A 19792-nucleotide genomic window follows, 5' to 3' on the forward strand; every position below is an offset into this window, starting at 1 on the left:
GCAATTACATAAAGTGAAACAAAGCACGCAACCATCATTTTAATACATCCACATGTAGTTCATGAGTTCATTTGAAACGCTCACATAACACACTGCTGTTTCTAAAAGGTAGACTACATTTGCTTAAAACTCCCTTATTTGGATGATGATTATGCAATAATCGTGACAGCCCTACAAGCAAGATCTGCCAGAGTATAACTCTGAAAACCATATGCGAACAAACACCTCAGCAAAAAAAAAAGCAAATAAGGTGAGATGTATTCATCAGTTTCTTATCTCATGCATTAGAAATGGGCCGTTCGTTCGCACCATAATCAGTCAATCTGGGCGCCTGTGTTTCCTTCCCCCGTGAACGGCCTGTGTGTTGCAATGATTACGCCTCTCAATTCAGCACAGGAATTGGATAAATTACAGACATCCATCTGTACGACCGCTGGTGGGATAATGCCGCCACAGGCAGCATCTTCCTTTAATTCAACCGAATCAATTTCCAAATAGCTCTTAACTTTCATACAAAGACCCATCGGTTTTAAAACCGCTTCATTAGCCCTTGCAGTTTTTTAATTCATTATAATAGAAAGCAACAAGCTTTTACCTTTAAATTCTTTCTTTCATTTAAACAATTGAAATGGAAATCAAAGAGAAACTCTCCATCTATGACTTAGAGTGCACTTTTACAGCCGCGCACAGGAAGTCTCCATCAATGGCTTTCATTACACGCAAATAATAGTCTATGCCTGGATTTTACACAGAGACATTGGGGAGAATGGGAAAACACCCACAAGCAAATGCGGCGGTGTTGGCTTTGTTTAGATTCCATGGACTGAAACCCATCCATCTCCAGAGCAGCCAGATATTAGGTCCGCCAGGGAGCAAATGATTGCTTCTACAAATATAACTGATAATCAGGGCCTCTCCATCGCCAAAACACACTCCACTCAAGAGTTCATCCAGTCACCGGGCTCCAAGCACTTGTCATCCTGCCCAGAAAATGGCATTTTTCTAACCTTTAACTGTTAAAGTCGTTAAACGCTTACCCCACACACTTTGAAACTATAAAGCGCTACAGAGCTATAGAGCTTATTATAGTTTCTCCCTGAGGGTGCAAAGATTATTCAGTTATTTTTAAACTAACGGATGGATTTCCATTAAAGCCAATTACGTTTGCTGTCACATGACTTATATGAACTACTTTTATGGTGGTATTTTGTCACTTTTAGAGCTTAATAGCCCTAGTAACCAATTACTTTCATTATATGGAAAAGACATTCGGATAAAATCCTTCTTTTGTGTTTTACAGAAAGAAACAATTGTCATATGGATCAAGGGGTATTAGAGTTAAATAAAAGTAAAAAAAAATAAAATAAAAAAAAGTTACGTTATCTTTAATTAAAAGTAAAAAATCAAATATGAAATAAATTAAATTAAATATTTTAAAAATGTAAACTTGTTTCTTTTCATTTACAACAGTTAGCATTTTCATTTAGTCTAACTAATATACTAAAATAACTAAAAACTAAAACAAAATGAATATATATATATATATATATATATATATATATATATATGTGTGTGTGTGTGTGTGTGTGTGTGCATTTTTTGTGAAAAGTCTTTTTGTGAAAAGATTTGTATAATGACAAAGGTATGACATAGGTATTACAAGGTGAAGGTGACTTTTCAGGACATTGACCCATGTCCCCACTTTTCAAAACGCTTATAAATCATACAGAGTGAGGTTTTTTTGGGGAAAGTTGAAATGCACAGTCTCCTGTAAGGGGTAGGTTTAGGTGTAGGATTGGTGTAGGGCAATAGCACATACAGTAAGTACAGTATAAAAACTATTACGACTATGGGATGTCCCCACTTTTCACAAAAACGAACATAGGTGTGTGTGTGTGTGTGTGTGTGTGTGTGTGTGTGTGTGTGTGTGCGTGTGCGTGCAGATTAATTAATTAATTTTATCCTCTGAAATGACAAAAAAAATCCATCTAAAGGTGCCTTTACACAAATATTATTTAAAATATAGTTTCTTTATTTCAATTTGACATTAATTTTGGAATGCAGTGTGTCAATATAAAATAGAATAGAACAGAATAGAATGCAACTTTTATCATTTTCATTGTAGTAAAATAAATAAAACTAAAAACTCAATTACTAAAATTTTAACTATACAATTAAAATGAATTTTCTAATAGTATCTCAATTATACTAACATAACACTGATATAGATTTGTAATGACATGAGGGTGAGTAAACAACACACCTGTTCCATCATCCACATTCTCCACCTCCATGACCTCTGTGTTGATTCGGCCTCGGAACAGGTAACGAGGACCCTCAGTGGCCGTCTTACTGTTTTTCAAGCGCCTGTAACAGAACCCAGTACAGAACCATTACTCTGAGCTTCTCTGTTATCTCATTAAAAACCAACACAGCTGGCAGCTGAAAGGTTTGACAGGTGAAAGTGAAAGCTCACCTGTTCTTCTTCTTACAGTACACCAGCAAGTTGTCAAAGAGGAAGAAGATGCGTTCCTGGATGTTCCCCGCAGAGATCTTCAGCAGAACTCCCTGCATGAGCATCTCCGTACAGCTGTCTGTGATGTTGGAGCCCTGAGCGTAGAAAATAGAGCAAAAAAAATTTTGTGCTAGAAATAAAATGTACTTTTTATTTTAATGTTTTCTTTATCAAAAGAAACTAAACTAAACTAAACTAAACTAAACGAATAAAATAAAATAAAATAAAATAAAATAAAATAAAATTAAATAAAATTAAATAAAATTAAATAAAATTAAATAAAATTAAATAAAATTAAATAAAATTAAATAAAATTAAATAAAATTAAATAAAATAAAATTAAATTAAATTCAATTAAATTCAATTAAATTCAATTAAATTCAATTAAATTCAATAAATCTCAGTCCAGCTGTCTGTGATGTTGCAGTTTTTGTTAATATTTTGATAATATTGTTAATATTTTGAATTAGATTTTATTGGTACATTTTCTATTTTCACTTGTCTATATAGTTTGTATTATTTTTTTATTTATTAGATTTAGTTCATTTAGTTTTATTTATTTTAGTACTTCAAGTTAAACAAAACAAAAATGAGAATGTTGCCTTGGAAATTGGCACAAAAAAAAAAAAAAAAAGTTTACTTTTTTGTATTTTATTTCAGTTAATATTCATTTTAAGTAACAAAACATTTTATATAGTTTTAGTTAACAATAATTTCTATGTGTATTCTATGTGTTTTTCTTAAATAAAATAAAATAAAATAAAAAATGATTAATTTCAGTTCAGCTGTCTGTGATGATGGAGCCCTGAGTAAGAACAATAGAGAAGATATTTACAGAATGATCACTAGTAATTTCTAAAAATGTTCTTCTGTGTCATACAGCTGCCATATTAAGTGTTACAATTTCTCCCATTAATTTTTTTGTGCAAGTGGTCCATCCCTCATACTGCTCTGTCCCACACTTTGTCTTGTTTCCCAGATCGCTTTTGGTCAGTAGAGTCTCATGAACACTGCTTCATAAGACCTGCTGTGAAGGACACACAGCTGCGCAGGAGGTCAACAACAATGAGCAACCAGCCGCTTCTGGACACTACTGTGGAAAAACCACTCTCTCTCATCCCATCTCCACCCACAGCCAGTGAGAACAGACAACCTCTTCCTCTTCCCCCAAATCCAGAACACATATTAATGCAGTGATGAATTTCACATTTAATAGGAGCTGAAGTTCATGATTACGAAGCAAATCTAGGACTCTTTGCTTTCATTGTGCATGTGCATCCCGTCAAAGGCCTTGTTTCCTGGACATGAAGTAACAGGAAAGCAAAAGGCCAGTAATGAAGCACAGAAGCCTAAAACAGATTTGGGAACTGCTTCCAGAAGGTCACAGTGTACTTCATAAATGTGGTTTTGGAATGGTCACTGCACTTCGAATAGTGTGCACGACTAAATGGTGCATTGAAATTTCCCCATAATATGCATTGCTGTCCTCTGAGAAACTTAAAGTGACAGCTCTGGCCACACAGACCGAATGTATATAATTTCTCGCCTACCAGAAGGGTGTGACGGCTCAGATATGTGTTACAGGCAGAAACAATCTCGCAGCGAAATTGTAGATCTTAAAACAAAATTCAGTCAACATCATTTTTCGAAACCCATGTCTGTCTGTTATAAAACATTCCACTATATTTCCCTCGTAAAATCTGGCCGCCTGTTTTTCATTCTGTGGTATGTTTTTACAATGGTTGATGTGGACAGAGAAACCTGGCTAGATTCATTTCAACACGCACCCTGAATGCTAAAACAACATGGCCTTTGTTTTGCAAAATTTCTTTTTAAAACACAAGGACACGTGCAAGGCTGCTAGGATCAAATGCAAAAGTCCACTTATTCGTTTAAAAATAGTTGCGGTCATTGCTGTTTAATCTCTAAACATGCTAGACTTGAACTTATTAGGACTGCTTACAAATTCATTTACTTGCATTCTTGAATACGATACGGCTCAGTGACTCATGAAGCAGATGGGTAAACAGATTCAAAAGGATGTAAGCATAAACGCTATCCTCTGCATCGCCATCTGCAAAATATGTTTAAAAATAGATCTAATAGAAGTTGTACGTGAGACAGTTAAACTCAACACTCAGCACAGAGACTTTCGTGGTTAACACAACTGTTAACTCAGTCTAGTGCCACCATGCCAAAGTGACTCACACCTACCACAGCGTCCTATCAACAACACCCGCAATCACAAAACCCAGACTTTTGGACTCTGTTGAAGTTATCAATAAATGAACAAATAAATAAAAATGCAGTGCCATTATTTACTCTATCTAGATCATTTTTTTTCTTCTGTGGAACACAAAACTAGCCATACAATGAAAGTGAGTATGAGAGTCTGTTAAAGGGGTCATATGATGCTATTTCACGTTTTCCTTTGTCTTTGGAGTGTTACAAGCTGTTTGAGCATATATAAGATCTGTAAAGTTGATTAAATTCTCAAACCCAGAGATATTCTTTACAAAAGTTAAGACTCTGCCACGCCTTCCTAAAACTGCTCATTCAAACACGCCCCCACATGTCTAGAAGATTTGCATAACACTGCCCAAACGTATACACAATGAAAGAAGGCGTAACTTTTATTCTCGCTGTAGTATTGTTGCTGCCGCCGCCATGTTGTGGAGACGCTGTGTGTTTCGTTGTGAAAGCGAAAGTACTTTGTTTGGCCTTCCAAATGAGTACACAACTAAAAATCAGTGGTTAAGTTATATTTACAACACTGTTCCAGAACAGTACAACGCAAAGATTTGAGTGTGTGCAGCGCATTTTACGGAGGACTGTTTCCTGGTCCTGGGAGAGAGTAGCCTACAATGTGAACACTATGAATGGCTGTGAACACTATAAAGTAGGGCAATTTCAATGTCGCAAGGACAGTCTGGTGTTTCTGACTCACAGCCTGTAAGTAAGTTTCAATATTTAAAGAATTTGCAACTAACTATTCAAACGCGAGTTTTGAGCTGTGTAGAGTAGTGCTTGTTTGGCGTTTCTATGATAACAAATGCAGACATGGTGTTATGTTTATGCGGTGCGGCGCAACGCAACACAACGCGTAAAAAGACTGTATGAGTCATTATAATCAGTAATTATGTCCTCACTGAATGCAACAAATGCCTCATTTATAGTGGGTTTTATTGTTTTAGTCTCGTTGCGCTGGAACACGGCATCACAACATGGTAAGGGGAGTAACATTTCCGTCACACGCTTGAGGTATTCGGCCAATCACAATGCACTGGATAGCTGGCCAATCAGAGCACACCTCGCTTCTCAGAACAATGAGCTTTGTAAAAATCGACGCGTTTTAGAAAGGCGGGACTTAGAAGAGCAACAATAATGTACAGTATGTTGAAAATAATGTGTTTTTTGAACCTCGAACCGCGTAAACACGTTGCATTACATCAAATACACAAAATAATGTTCTTTTTAGCAACATCATGTGACCTCTTTAAACTCCATGACAAAGACAACACCCTAAAAGCATTGTAAACGTAGTCCATTAGATTCCTACATCCCAAATGTTCTGACGTCATATGCTAGGCTTTTGTGAGAAAAATACTCTAGTTATACCAAGCTCAACATCTGTGCTTCCAAACATTAACGGTTTTCATGTGATACATTTGAATATGTGCATATGCAAATGAGTCTAATCCAAAGTTCTGTCATGAAACTCTAGATGGCGCAGTCTAATAAGTTCTAACTCAATCTGACATAGTGACATCATTATTCACATGGCACAGCTGATTGTTTTTTTTTTCTTCACATCAGCAGCTAATGAGCTGCTGCTCACCATTCAAATACTCGGCTAGTGCTTGCTTTAGCAGTTGCAGCGCGCTTCAGAAACCCTCCACCTCCCCAGCTCCACCTGCATAGATCTGCTACAGGGTGATTTCATGTATGTTGTATATGGGGGCTATTTCATATGTTCAGCAACAGTATTTCTTACATACTCAAAGCAGGAAGTGCTCTGCCACAGCAGCAGCAGTGTATCAGGTCTATTCCGCCAAGACCAAACACATTAACATTGTCATGTACATTACCATGCTAAACTCTCCGAGAGTTGTTATGACAGAAATAAGCTAAAAATCTAAAGTTTGGGGTCTAAAGATTATTTGAAAGTAGTCTATTATGTTCACAAAGCTGCATTTATTTGATAAAAATATAGTAAAAGCAGTAATATTGTGAAATATTATTAAAATTTAAAATAACATTTTTAATTAAATATATTTTTAAAATATAATTTATTCCTGTGATGCCAAAGCTGAATTTTCAGCAGAGGTTATTCCAATCTTCGGTGTCACATGATCCTTCAGAAAAAAATCTAATATGCTGATTTGACGCTAAAGAAACATTCCTTTGTGGGACTACATTTTTTGAGGATTCTTTGATTAGAGTTTAAAAGACCAACATTTACTTTGAAACAGAAAACTTTTGTAACAATGTAAAGGTCTTTACTTTCAGTTTTAATTAAATGTCATGCATCCTTGCTGAATAAAAGTATTAAAGAGATAGCTGAACTGTTTGGTTACCCATATTATTCAGAATATCTTCTTTTATGTTCAACAGAAGAAAGAAACTCATACAGGTTTGGTACAACTTGAGGGTGAATAAATTATGACAGAATTTTCAATTTTAAGTGAACTACCACTTTCATTTCTATCAGAATAAAATAAGACCCCAAACCTTTGAACGGTAATGTATATTTAAATATATATTAATAATATCAATGATTATCATAAACATTTTGCTAAGCTCTCCTTTGTCTTTTATTGAAGAAAAGTCATATGAATGCATACATCATGACAAAATTTTATTTTTGTTTTCTTTGAACTACCACTTATACTCCATTGTCTAAACTAATTCATGTCCTGGTCAACTTTTACATCCTAATGAGTTTGAGTTCACCATGTCTGTGTCTTTTATTTCACCTCTTTCTATCTTTCCCCAAAGCCACCGAGCGCCCCGCTCACATAAAACCTCACTGGACGGGTCCGTTACATAAACCCCAAGCACAGAACCCACACTGCCTGCACAATCACCGCCATTGTTACCCTTGGCTGGCAGCCCCATGCCCAATCACATGTTATTAAGAGGGAAGTCTGGAGGATAAATGAGTTTCGAACAGCAGTCGACGGTACCTGCTAGTTACTTGATGAGATGGGGGCAGAACACATCTGCATTAGATATAGTTTATGGTTAGTTTATAGAGCACTTGTGAAAGTATTTCTGCTCTAATCAGCCATCTGAATATGAATAATGGCTGAGTTAATCTCGTGCTATGGTCAAGCGGCCGCTACCGTACAAAGTGGGTCTAATTAAAGGCATTGATGCAAACAGCAGACAGTGCCGGCGTAGTCTAAAGAGCACTCGGCTGAGCTGGAGGGTGGAGGGAGGGGTTGTACGGAGGCTGAAAGAATGGACGAACAAAAGCATCAAGTTCAATTAGGGCTAAAGATTTTAGAGTTTCAAAAGTTTACATCAAAGACACTGGCAAAATTAATAATGGAGTTTTGAGGGTTGGTGATGGTGCCTCTTATCTTCTGATCTTCAAACTAACTCAGGTGAAGTAGATTAGTCAATATGATTGTTTTTGTAATACTTTTTATTTAGTAAGTGAAGTCAAAGACATTTAAATTGTTAGAAAAAATTGGGGGGGGGGTGCCATAGTAAGTACCAGTAATAGTTCAAACACAACAGAGTTCAAATGGAGATTCCTATCATGACGTGTGTGTGTTTATGTGTGTGTTTACCTCCCAGCCCTCAATATGAGACTGCCACTCTTCCAGCACCTCCAGCTTCTCCATCTGCCTTTTGGCCTCATTAATATTAGAGCAAACAGCTTTCATCACCTGCAGCGACTCCTGCACCATCAAGTAGTCGTTGTGTTTCTTTGGGGTTCTTTTCAGCAGCTCCTAAACATCCACAGAGAACAAAAACATCAAGTGTTACATGCAAAGAAAGTGGTGTAATTACAAGAAAACATGATCGTATCATGAATATGTACAAAGTGAACTCAACTTTGAAACAAAGCTTGACATTTACTGATGGAATTACCAAATGTTTTTTGAAGAATTATAGCTAAAACTGTGTTTGTGGTATGTTCAATGTTCTTGCTACTGCAAGATGGGGTGTGTTGAGGAAGATGCTAATCTCTAAACCAAGTCTAAACACAAGTGTTCTGCCTCATCAGTTTAATTCTGCCGCTCACATTTACATGTCTAAGATATCTGAGCAACCACAGATGCCTATCGCTGGTATTTAGCGAGAGGGGCCACGGCGGCTCAGACTGTGAGAAGCTCAGTGAATACGCCAGAAATTATGGTCTTATTACATGAACTAGCGCTAGTGGGTGTTTACAGTAAATGGTTTAAATATCAATGTTTTGGGTTCAAGAACAGCCACGAAACATTAGCAGTGGGCCTGGCAATAGATGAAACTCAGAGTGTAAACAATGGCTTGTAAAATTGTTGCTGATTTTCCATGTAAATGTACAGTATAATTTGGAACACTCTGCCCTTCTACCAAAAACATGTGGAGTTTAGTGTTTTACTGATTTGTATTTGAGCTGTGAGGGTGACAACAAGCAATGTTGGAAAATGCGGCCCAAATATATATACAGTGGAGATCAAAATTAAAGAACAACCTAGAATTTCCTAGCAAAAGCGCAGTTTTTTAAGCATATTTCATGAGTTAAATATATTTTGAAACACAGTATAAAAAACTTAAATGAGAACTTAAAAAAAAAAAAATCCTGATCAAATACTGATCAAAATTAGAAAATAATTTAAGATACCTCCCAGTTATTAGTGTTAATCTGGCACCTGGTGCTAATTTCAATAATTATCTGGCAGCCCTACTTTCCAGTTTTCACAGACTTTGCAAGATGGTGAGGTGTTCTGAAGTGACCCCTCCGACAGCAGGTTGTCCAGATGAAGGAAAACAGCAGCCATAGCAAGAGAAGTTGGTTATTCCAAATCTGTGATTTCAAGAATATTGTATCTTTACAATGTCGCTTAGTCATTCAAGACCCCCAAAACGGCTGGTTGTCCACGGAAGACAAATGCACGAGAGGACAGGATAATGCGGAGAATCTCAATCGGTTCAACACTGCAGCTGGAATTGCTTGCCAGTTCAGCGCTGAACAGGGTCTTGGCATACAGTGTCTCGACGTTTAAGAGACGGCTGACTGAAAGCACACTCAGCAGTGACCAAACCTCTCATCAACAGAAAAAAAAATCAAAAAGCTAAGCTCACCTTTGCTGAGGAGCATGTTGTGTGGAGAGAGAAGACCTGGTCCAAAGTTCAGTGATGAAAGCAAATTTAATTCATTTGGGTCAGGTGTAAAAAATTATATTTGTCATCAAACTGGAGATAGACTGAACCCAGAGTACGTAAAGAAGTCAGTGAAAGTTGGAGGAGGAAGTGTCATGGTTTGGGGGATGTTTTTTGCAGTAGGATTTGGGAATCTTCTACAGCTACAGTACATGGCAGGGTGAATGCAAATGGTGAAAATCAAAACCTCCTTCAGAAACATCTTCCCTGCAAGCATCACCCAATCAGCCTGCAGTTTTCATGCAAGACAATGCCCCTGTCACACAGCAAAACAGGTAAAGCAGTTCCTTGAAGCTAAAAACATTGAAATAATGAAATGGCCAGGCCAGAGTCCTGATCTAAACCCGATTCAAAATCTCTGGAAACTCCTTGGTGACAAAGTTATGGCTAAAAAAACACTACAGTCACCGAACTGTGGGAGAGACTGGAAGAAGAGTGGACCAAGACCAAACTAGTGATGTCCTGTGACCGCAGATGTGCTGAAGTAATTCAAAGCAATGGCCTCTACACTTCCCACTCATTTTTGACTGCTGTAACCTCCAGATACTTTAGTTGAAATCTTTCTTCGTGCTACAATCATTGCTGTTCTCTAATTTTGATCACTGCTTTTTTTCCACCACAAAATAACGATGAGGATTACATTATTTCTAAAAAAAAAATTATAATAATAATCAAGTGTTCATAAATTGTTGTGAGGAGCTGACATCTCACTTCCAGTGTGACAAACTAATCAGAATATCAGATCTGAATTACTACTTTTATCTCTTGTTTTATTATTTAAGATGTTTAAATCTAATATGTTTAATTATAAAATATTATATTTCAAGTGTTAAAACATTTCCAAATTAATTTGGGGAAAAAATGTTATTTTATATAATACCAATATTTAAAAAAAAAAATTATAATAATAATTTTAAATAATAATAATAATTATATATATATATATATATATATATATATATATATATATATGTCAGTCCTCTGTCCTATCTGTCGTGTTCCCGCCTCTTGTGTCCATATTTGGTCATGTTCCTGTCCTTGTTTAGTGTGATTATTAGTTAAGTCTTGTCCAGCTGTGTTTTAGTAATTATCAGTGATTGTCATGTGTATTTAGTTCCTGCCTGTTTAGTTAGTTTTCGTCTGGTCTACTCATTATTCCCCGGTGTTCCTGTCTGTGTTGGCCCTGCCCTGCCCTGCCCTGTCTTGCCCTGCCCTGCCCTGTCTTGCCCTGCCCTGTCTTGCCCTGCCCTGTCTTGCCCTGCCCTGTCTTGCCCTGCCCTGTCTTGCCCTGCCCTGCCCTGCCCTGTCTTGCCCTGCCTTGTCTTGCCCTGCCCTGCCCTGCCCTGCCCTGCCTTGTCTTGTCTTGTCTTGTCTTGTCTTGTCTTGTCTTGTCTTGTCTTGTCTTGTCTTGCCCTGCCCTGCCCTGCCTTGTCTTGCCCTGCCCTGCCCTGCCCTGCCCTGCCCTGCCTTGTCTTGTCTTGCCCTGCCCTGCCCTGCCCTGCCCTGCCCTGCCCTGCCTTGTCTTGTCTTGCCCTGCCTTGTCTTGCCCTGCCTTGTCTTGCCCTGTCTTGTCTTGTCTTGCCATGATTAAAGACTATTATTTTGAAGTTCATCCTCGTCTGCGTGTTCCTCGTTCCTGCCTGCTATGTGCACCGTGACTATATATATATATATATATATATATATATATATATATATATATATAATTTTAAATAATAAATAATTTCCAAAGATAACTGATCATTTTATTACTAATTATTTCCAGTACTGTACAGTCACTGATGAGGTCATGTTACAATGTAGTTTGAACTGTCTATAGCTGATATAGTTATAATTTGTACTGTACTCACTCTCAGGAGTAATGGATATTTACAGATCCTCTGGATGGGTGCAACCAAGTATCCCTCCAAAGGAACCTCTGTGTTCTTCCTGCCGCCCAGCAACATGCAGTTCTTAAGAGATAAACAAGCAAAAGTAATCAGAAAATAACAAAATCCTCTGTGCAGTCGTTAATAACATTCTATACGTGCATTTGAGTCTCAGATGGATGACATATTCCCCCAAGGTCATGGCTATAAAATTGCCATTAAATCAAATTCAATTACAGCCGTATAGCCAACACAGCGTGAGTTCAAAGACTTAGGAAGCAGTAAATCTAAAAATGCTCGCAATCCTACTGTATAGATTACCAACAGTATCCTTTTAAAAACACCAGTGTTTATATTTATGTTTTTATATTAACACATTAATTTATCTTAATTTCAAAAATACCGCAAACAAATATTAAGAGCATAAAGAGCTTTTAATACACCAAAAATAAATAAATAAAAGTATAATAAATTACCCTAATAAAAAGGAAGAAAAAATATGTTTACATTAATGCACTTGTAAGAGACATCTATAGATCAATTAGTTGCACTGGAATAAATGTTAAAATATACATGCTTTTATATTTCTAAAGTAAATCCACAACATAAAGCTTCAAAAATGTGAGTACGCAGCTTGTCTTTTAATGTATTTAATGTAATGCATTTTAGTGTTATAGAAGGGTCGGTGCTTGCTTGCATTACATTACAAAGACAGAGCGTTGAAGGACACTCCTGTCAGTTCAGCCAGAGGAAATGAATTCGTGTCAGACTCTCCAAGGAGCTCCCATGTATCACAGGAGGTCGTAAGATATAGTATTACAAACACACGCCACCAGGCCCTCAGTGTTAGACCTGACCTTGACCCGGTCCTGCCCATTAACAATGCCCATTAATGAGCTCTCCGTCCAGGGACAGGAATAGGAAATATGCCCAACAAAAACATCTTTATTCGTGTGTTTTAATGCAAATAAAATAAAATAAAATTTAAAGTAATAATTAATAATATCATTAATATTGAAATATTAACGCCGGCTCCTGCGTTGAAATTTCTGAATAAAACCATTATTTTTGTTTTCTTTTCAATATCCTTACTGCCTTACTCAGCCTTGAATGTGGTAGTTCCCTTGTTTTCTATGCAAGTCAGAAACCGCACAAATTTCATCAAAAATATCTTAATTTGTGTTATGAAGATGAAAAAAGGTCTTATAGGTTTGGAACGACATGAGGGTAAGAAGTTAATGACAGAATTTTCATTTTTGGGTGAACTATCCCTTTAAGCATTATAAATCAAGTACTGAAAAACCTGGTGCAACAGTTAGAGTAAGAACAGCAGCCATGTATAACAACTTAAATTTATAAATATTTATTTTTGTTTAATAAAATAAAATAAGAAAATGAAATTAAAATTATTAAAATTATTTTAAAAAAGCATATTTATTTAATTAAATCGCAGCCTTTGCGATTTGATAATAACACAATTTTGTTTTTATTTCGATTACTCGTGCAGCCCTGTAAAAATGACTGTGGTACATAGTACACATGAATATTGCAAATTCACAAAAAATGACATACAGTCCAGCAACAAGTGTCTTACCAGCAGAAGCGTGCGTACTGTCCTGATCTTATTGAGCTCCAGCAGAAGCCTCTGGGCTTTCTCATGATTCCCACAGTACTCGTCGTAAATCTGAAACCTTCCTCTCTGAGCCACAAAAACACACAAAGACACAGCCAGTCACATACAGGAGGTCAGCTCTGGTAAGCTCTTTTGAAGCTGCATATGACTAACTATTTCTGAGATTTCACTCCTCATGCCCTTCAGCATGTCTGAGGTTTCACCCAAAGGCAGAAGGAAGACTGCCAGATTGAATGCTAGCACAACAAAGTAGTGCCTTCATCCCAAAACCACAACACAGCATTGTCATTCAAAGCACCCCTGCAGTGTTCTACCCTCAGAAATATAAAATTGAAATTTATATTTAATTCAAATGTTTAATTTTTTATACTGTGTATTGTATCCTGCTAAAAAAAACCCACCTCAAACCAGTCTACGCTACTTACTTTCCCAGCCTCAACTGTTGGCAGATTTTGGAGGGGTTTTGGACACTTTTCAGCCTGTCAGGTTGGGAGTCCAGCTTAAACCAGCTAAGACCAGCTTAAACCGAGAAGGTTTTTTTTCAGCAGGGATGTGGGATGTGTGTAATACAGTGAGAATTAGAGAGAGTGGCAGAAAGAGACTTACAAAGTGCAGGAAGCAGCGTCCCACTTCATGATACGGGTTGGGGTCGGGCTGCAGAAGCTCTTCAACCATGGACAGGAAGTCCCTGTGTGCAGACAGGATCTCTTCCAGGTTAGAAAACAGCACCTGTGGGGCGAATGAATGGAAAGATTGACTTATTGACTGAGCAACATTGTCTGGATCTGGAAAACCAACAATGTGCTGCAAAAACTGAGGAGGAAAAGGACTGAAAATGTCTGAAAGTTACTGTAACAGTCCATGCATCTCTCCCAAAAATATATGAATATTTTTGGATTAGACAGAAAAATATCAAACAAATATCTAACTTATAATAAATATAGCACAAAAAAACAGGTAGGTGTCAAGGTATTAAACAATAGAAATATAGTTAAAAGACAATTATTAAGACATTTATTTTGTTATTTTATACCTAATACAATCACATTCAGATGTTTCATGGCTCGTTTCCACTGAGCGGTACGGTACAGTACAGTTCAGAACAGTATGATTCGGTACGGGTAACCCTGATCACTCTTGCGTTTCCACTGCCAATAGTACCCTTTCTTGTTAGGCGTGGTGTATGCCAGAAAGTAACGATCAACGATAACGATAACGATCGACGATCGACAAACTCTGCCTCTTTTTGTTAAATGTCAGTTTTAATGAGCAATAATAGCCATTATAAAAGTATAAGTACAAAGTATAAGAGGCTTATATAAGAGGAAATAAAGACAAAAGCAAACAATTCAGTCAAATGTATGCTACAGGTCAGCGCTGTACTACGGTAAAGTTCAAAATAAATATATAAAGTTAAACATAACTTTGTGCTCAGCCAAAACGATATGACCAGGAACAAATAATAGATTCATGAGACCACGGATGCCCGGTGATCGCCTGGAGCTCCGAAATCGGCATAGCAAATTTTCAAATAGGCACCATCTTTATAAATAAACGGCAGATTTGAGTTTTAAACAATTACATTCTCGCCTGAAAAACTCTTAAAACTACATTTCATGACAGTATATTTTAAAAAATTATACGGGTTTTTTGGCAATGACGTTTCACAAGTCCACAAGAACAGACAAGAACGCATATTGAGAAATGGCTATTGTCTGTGTGAAAATATAAAATTATAAAATACACTGTTATATTTTTTTGTGTTTGCGCACTCTGATGAAAATATGCCCAACAACCACGGACAGCAGAGCGGAACAAGTGAAGGAGAAGCTTTATCCCCTTGTATCACGCAAAAGTGACGTTTCTAGTCAACCAATCAACTTCTGTAGTGAGTTTAGCTCCACGCTTTTGGTACCCTTTGCTGTGCTAGGTACCCCAACGGAAGGGTACCAAAAAAGCGGTACGGTACTAAAACATGCAAACAGCAATCTGAGTTTGTTTACATGACTGAGTGATCAAGCACTCACTGTTCTGTCCCACTGAGAATGCATTGAGTTTACTGATCGTTCACGCACCGCTAACCATGCTGAGCATTTATTGTTTACAACCGTTTGGTTCACCCATGCACCTACCCTTAAAGAAATAGTTCCCATTTTGCAAATCATAAATATGCTAATTTTGTCAATTTCATGTCTGGCACGTCATAATCCATCACAAGATATAAAGGAACTTGATGCTTGATATCACTGATGTCAAACTTGGTACAACGTTGCTGAGTGAGAACTACGGCAACATATAACAACCTAAATAATGGTCTGTTCCTCACACAAATCTATTGTATGACATTAAAAGACTTACTATATATATATATATACAGGTGCATCTCAATAAACTAGAATGTCGTGGAAAAGTTCATTTATTTCAGGAATTCAACTCAAATTGTGAAACTCGTGTATTAAATAAATTCAATGCATACAGACTGAAGTAGTTTAAGTCTTTGGTTCTTTTAACTGTGATGATTTAGCCTCACATTTAACAAAAACCCATCAATTCACTATCTCAACAAATTAGAATACTTCATAAGACCAATAAAAATAAAAAACATTTTTAGTCAATTGTTGGCCTTCTGGAAAGTATTTTCATTTACTGTTTATGTACTTAATACTTGGTAGGGGCTCCTTTTGCTTTAATTACTGCCTCAATTCGGCGTGGCATGGAGGTGATCAGTTTGTAGCACTGCTGAGGTGGTATGGAAGCCCAGGTTGCTTTGATAGTGGCCTTCAGGTCATCTGCATTGTTGGGTCTGGTGTCTCTCATCTTCCTCTTCACAATACCCCATAGATTGTCTATGGGGTTCAGGTCAGGTGAGTTTGCTGGCCAATCAAGCACAGTAACACTATGGTCATTGAACCAGCTTTTGGTACCTTTGGCAGTGTGGGCAGGTGCCAAGTCCTGCTGAAAAATGAAATCAGCATCTCCATAAAGCTTGTCAGCAGAAGGAAGCATGAAGTGCTCTAAAATTTCCTGGTAGATGGCTGCGTTGACTGTGGACTTCAGAAAACACAATGGACCAACACCAGCAGATGACATGGCAGCCCAAATCATCACTGACTGTGGAAACTTCACATTGGACTTCAAGCAACATGGATTCTGTGCCTCTCCACTCTTCCTCCAGACTCTGGGTCCTTGATTTCCAAAGGAAATGCAAAATTTACTTTCATCTGAAAAGAGGACTTTGGACCACTGAGCAACAGTCCAGTTCTTTTTCTCCACAGCCCAGGTAAGACGCTTCTGACGTTGTCTGTGGTTCAGGAGTGGCATGGTAGCCCTTTTCCTGAAGACGTCTGAGCGTGGTGACTCTTGATGCACTGACTCCAGCTTCAGTCCACTCCTTGTGAAGCTCTCACAAGTGTTTGCATCAGCTTTGCTTGACAGTATTCTCAAGCTTGCAGTCATCCCTGTTGCTTGTACTTTTCCTACCCAAATTCTTCCTTCCAGTCAACTTTGCATTTAATATGCTTTGATACAGGACTCTGTAAACTGCCACACCTTTCAGTAATGACCCTCTGTGACTTACCCTCTTTGTGGAGGGCGTCAATGTTCGTCTTCTGGATCATTGCCAAGTCAGCAGTCTTCTCCATTATTGTGGTTTCAAAGAACAAGAGATACCCGGAATTTATACTGTAGGGATGGTCATTAATTGAAACTCAGATTCTAATATTTTGAGATACTGATTTTTGACTTTCATGAGCTGTAAGCTCTAATCATCAAAATTAAAACAAAAAAACTTTTGAAATGTTTTACTTTACATGCAATGAATCTAAAATATATGAAAGTTTCACTTTTTGAAATAACTTATAAGAAAAAATTAACTTTTTCATGACATTCTAATTTATTGAGATGCACCTGTATATATATATATATTTTTATTTTTATTTTTTTTTATTTTTTCAGTTTTAATAATTTAAGCACTTAAACTTTCAGTTACATTGAAAAACAATGGTTAAGTATTTACTTCTAAACCATTTTCACTCAGGAATTGCTAGTACATTTCACAAATAATTACAATAAACAGCAAGCAACATACTGAATTTAACAAAATATTCTCACTATTTCTCACTATTTTCACCACAGCTCTACACTTTCCAAGGGTTTCAGAGATTTCATCTTCAGCATCAGTATTGGTCACGTCTAACACACACACAGCACATTTTGCTTTAACATTGTAATGTCTCTCAAAATCTGAAATACTCATTTTGCTTAATCACTTTTCAAAACTTTACAGAAAATAATAGAAAATGTCACTCAGTTCAATCAGATAACGTGCTCAGGCTGTAATTAGCCTCCTGGCTGGCTCGCCACATAAAGGTATGTAACACTGGTTATCACTGTATAACACAACACTATATTACACCAACCAGATGTCTATATGGGGCTAGGTTTGACTCTTATGAGGATAGAAATGAATTTTGGGCCAATTGGTATGAAACCAGCAAACAGCCGGCACATTTATTACACACAGAAATTAAATGAACAAATATTAAAGAAGTAAATGAATGTATAGATGTCTCAAAACAACAATGTCAATTAGGTAAGGAAAATTCAATGTTGAGTCCAGGTTATTCAATATTGAGTCCAAAATATAAATAAATAAATGAAGGAAGAAAATGTCCTCTTGGTTCCTTTGTTATCCGTAAGAAACATACTGAATTTAACAAAATTAATGAAATAGAGACTGAAATAGTATTTATTTAGAAAATGTACTCTGATAATCTTTTTTTTTTTTTTTAAAGTTACCAAGGCAACATTTCTAAGTTTCAAGTTTAAGTTCTAATCTCATGTTTATTTTATTTTAGCTTTATTTCAATTACTGGAAACTATTTTTAATAATAACAACAATACTGGTCTTATGGACCATATTTGTAATGCTTTATGGTGCTTTTTATCCTTTTTTGAAGCTCATTTGCTTTCATTATATAGAAAATACATCTTCTTTTGAGTTTCTTGGAAGAAAAAAGAAGAAAATTGTTAGCTGGAACAACATTACGGTGTTTAAATGAATATAATGAACTATTCCTTGAATGCTTGAATGAAGCTTGAATGCACCCCTAAAACCAATAGTGTGTCCAAAACTCACCTTGACAGTTTCCTCTGTGATATTCTTATCAATTTTAGAAACAGCATACTGATTGAGGCGATGAAGAAGTACCTGTTGGGGACACAGGAAAGAGGAGAATGTAAATAGTCAGCAAACAGACCGAACTGTCTTCCTCCTGCAAACGGTCATCTGTCTGAGAAAGACTGAGTTGAATATCCAATTGCACCAAGTTGGATGAAGAGGCCCTGACTGTCAAACTACAGCAAACCGCAGCCAACACTAACGATCCAACATGAAATCCAATTTCACCTCCGGATCACAGACAGCAGGGAATAAATAACAAATGTAATTTACAACCTTCCCAAGGAGAACGAGAAAGATGCCACAATACTGGGGATCTGACAAAACAGGACTTGAGATAAAAACAACAGGAAGGAAGAGTGACTGCATTTGCCAAGAAACCAGAAATAATGAATACAGTAAATCTCAAGCACTGGTGTTGATGAATAGCTGTGTCCACAAGTCAATTTGCATGAAGGAAATTTGAGTAAACACAAATAAATCCTATCATACGGTAAGATCTCTATTTGGAGCAGAGAACGCTGATGGGGAGAATCATTTCAATATAACCTAAACTATTCACATCTTATCTATATCGCTGTGTCACACTTGCTTTTTCTATTATAAAACAGCCTGAGATAATTGGGCTGTCAAGTCTGGATTATAAACATCTCAAAGCTAGATAAATAAAAGTGTGGTATCTTAGTTGTGGTTGTACATCTTGTTGATTTGTTAATAAGAACAAGGCAAAGGCGGTCAGAAGCTCATTCAGAAATGTTTAGTTTGTGAAATATGCATGCTAAATACAATGGTACATGTTCAAATAAAAAGGCTGAAAGAACATCCTGCATCACAAACCCAGCGCTGTTGAACTTCTTAGAGGTTTATGATAATACAGTTCACATGCCGATTCAGTTCTTCGTTTTTAAACAGTTAAGATTATAATATTGGCAAGAAACATTACCAAGATTGCAATGATTTTTCTAAAGAATGTGATTAGACTATTTCCGCAACATACATTTACATGGACATCAGTAATTTAATTATTTACCTTATTCTAAATAAGACAATATTATGAGTAAGGTGTTTACATGAGTTGCTTTTAGAATATTCCTTTTTACATGTTCCCGTTTTACATATTATAGTACATAGATCGATTATTGGCACACGTAATTACTTTCCACGCGACACCATCCGATGTCTCCTCCAGAATTTCAAGTATAAACATATAGTTCATC

General features: G+C 36.7%; 1 protein-coding gene across 2 annotated transcripts in view; it reads right to left on the minus strand.

Annotated features, from left to right (window-relative positions):
• Window positions 1-19792, minus strand: part of prex2 (phosphatidylinositol-3,4,5-trisphosphate-dependent Rac exchange factor 2) — a 152908-nt gene that overhangs the window by 100470 nt on the left and 32646 nt on the right. For both annotated transcript variants that reach the window (XM_058765209.1, XM_058765208.1), the window contains exons 2-8: window positions 18534-18605; window positions 14003-14125; window positions 13358-13462; window positions 11746-11847; window positions 8314-8475; window positions 2477-2610; window positions 2264-2367 (exon numbers count right to left, since the gene is read on the minus strand). In XM_058765209.1, coding sequence (XP_058621192.1) covers window positions 2264-2367; window positions 2477-2610; window positions 8314-8475; window positions 11746-11847; window positions 13358-13462; window positions 14003-14125; window positions 18534-18605 — 802 coding nt within the window. The remainder of the gene's footprint in view (window positions 1-2263; window positions 2368-2476; window positions 2611-8313; window positions 8476-11745; window positions 11848-13357; window positions 13463-14002; window positions 14126-18533; window positions 18606-19792) is intronic.

The sequence above is a fragment of the Onychostoma macrolepis genome, chromosome 24 (assembly GCF_012432095.1).
Source record: "Onychostoma macrolepis isolate SWU-2019 chromosome 24, ASM1243209v1, whole genome shotgun sequence".
Taxonomy (NCBI): Eukaryota; Metazoa; Chordata; class Actinopteri; order Cypriniformes; family Cyprinidae; genus Onychostoma; species Onychostoma macrolepis.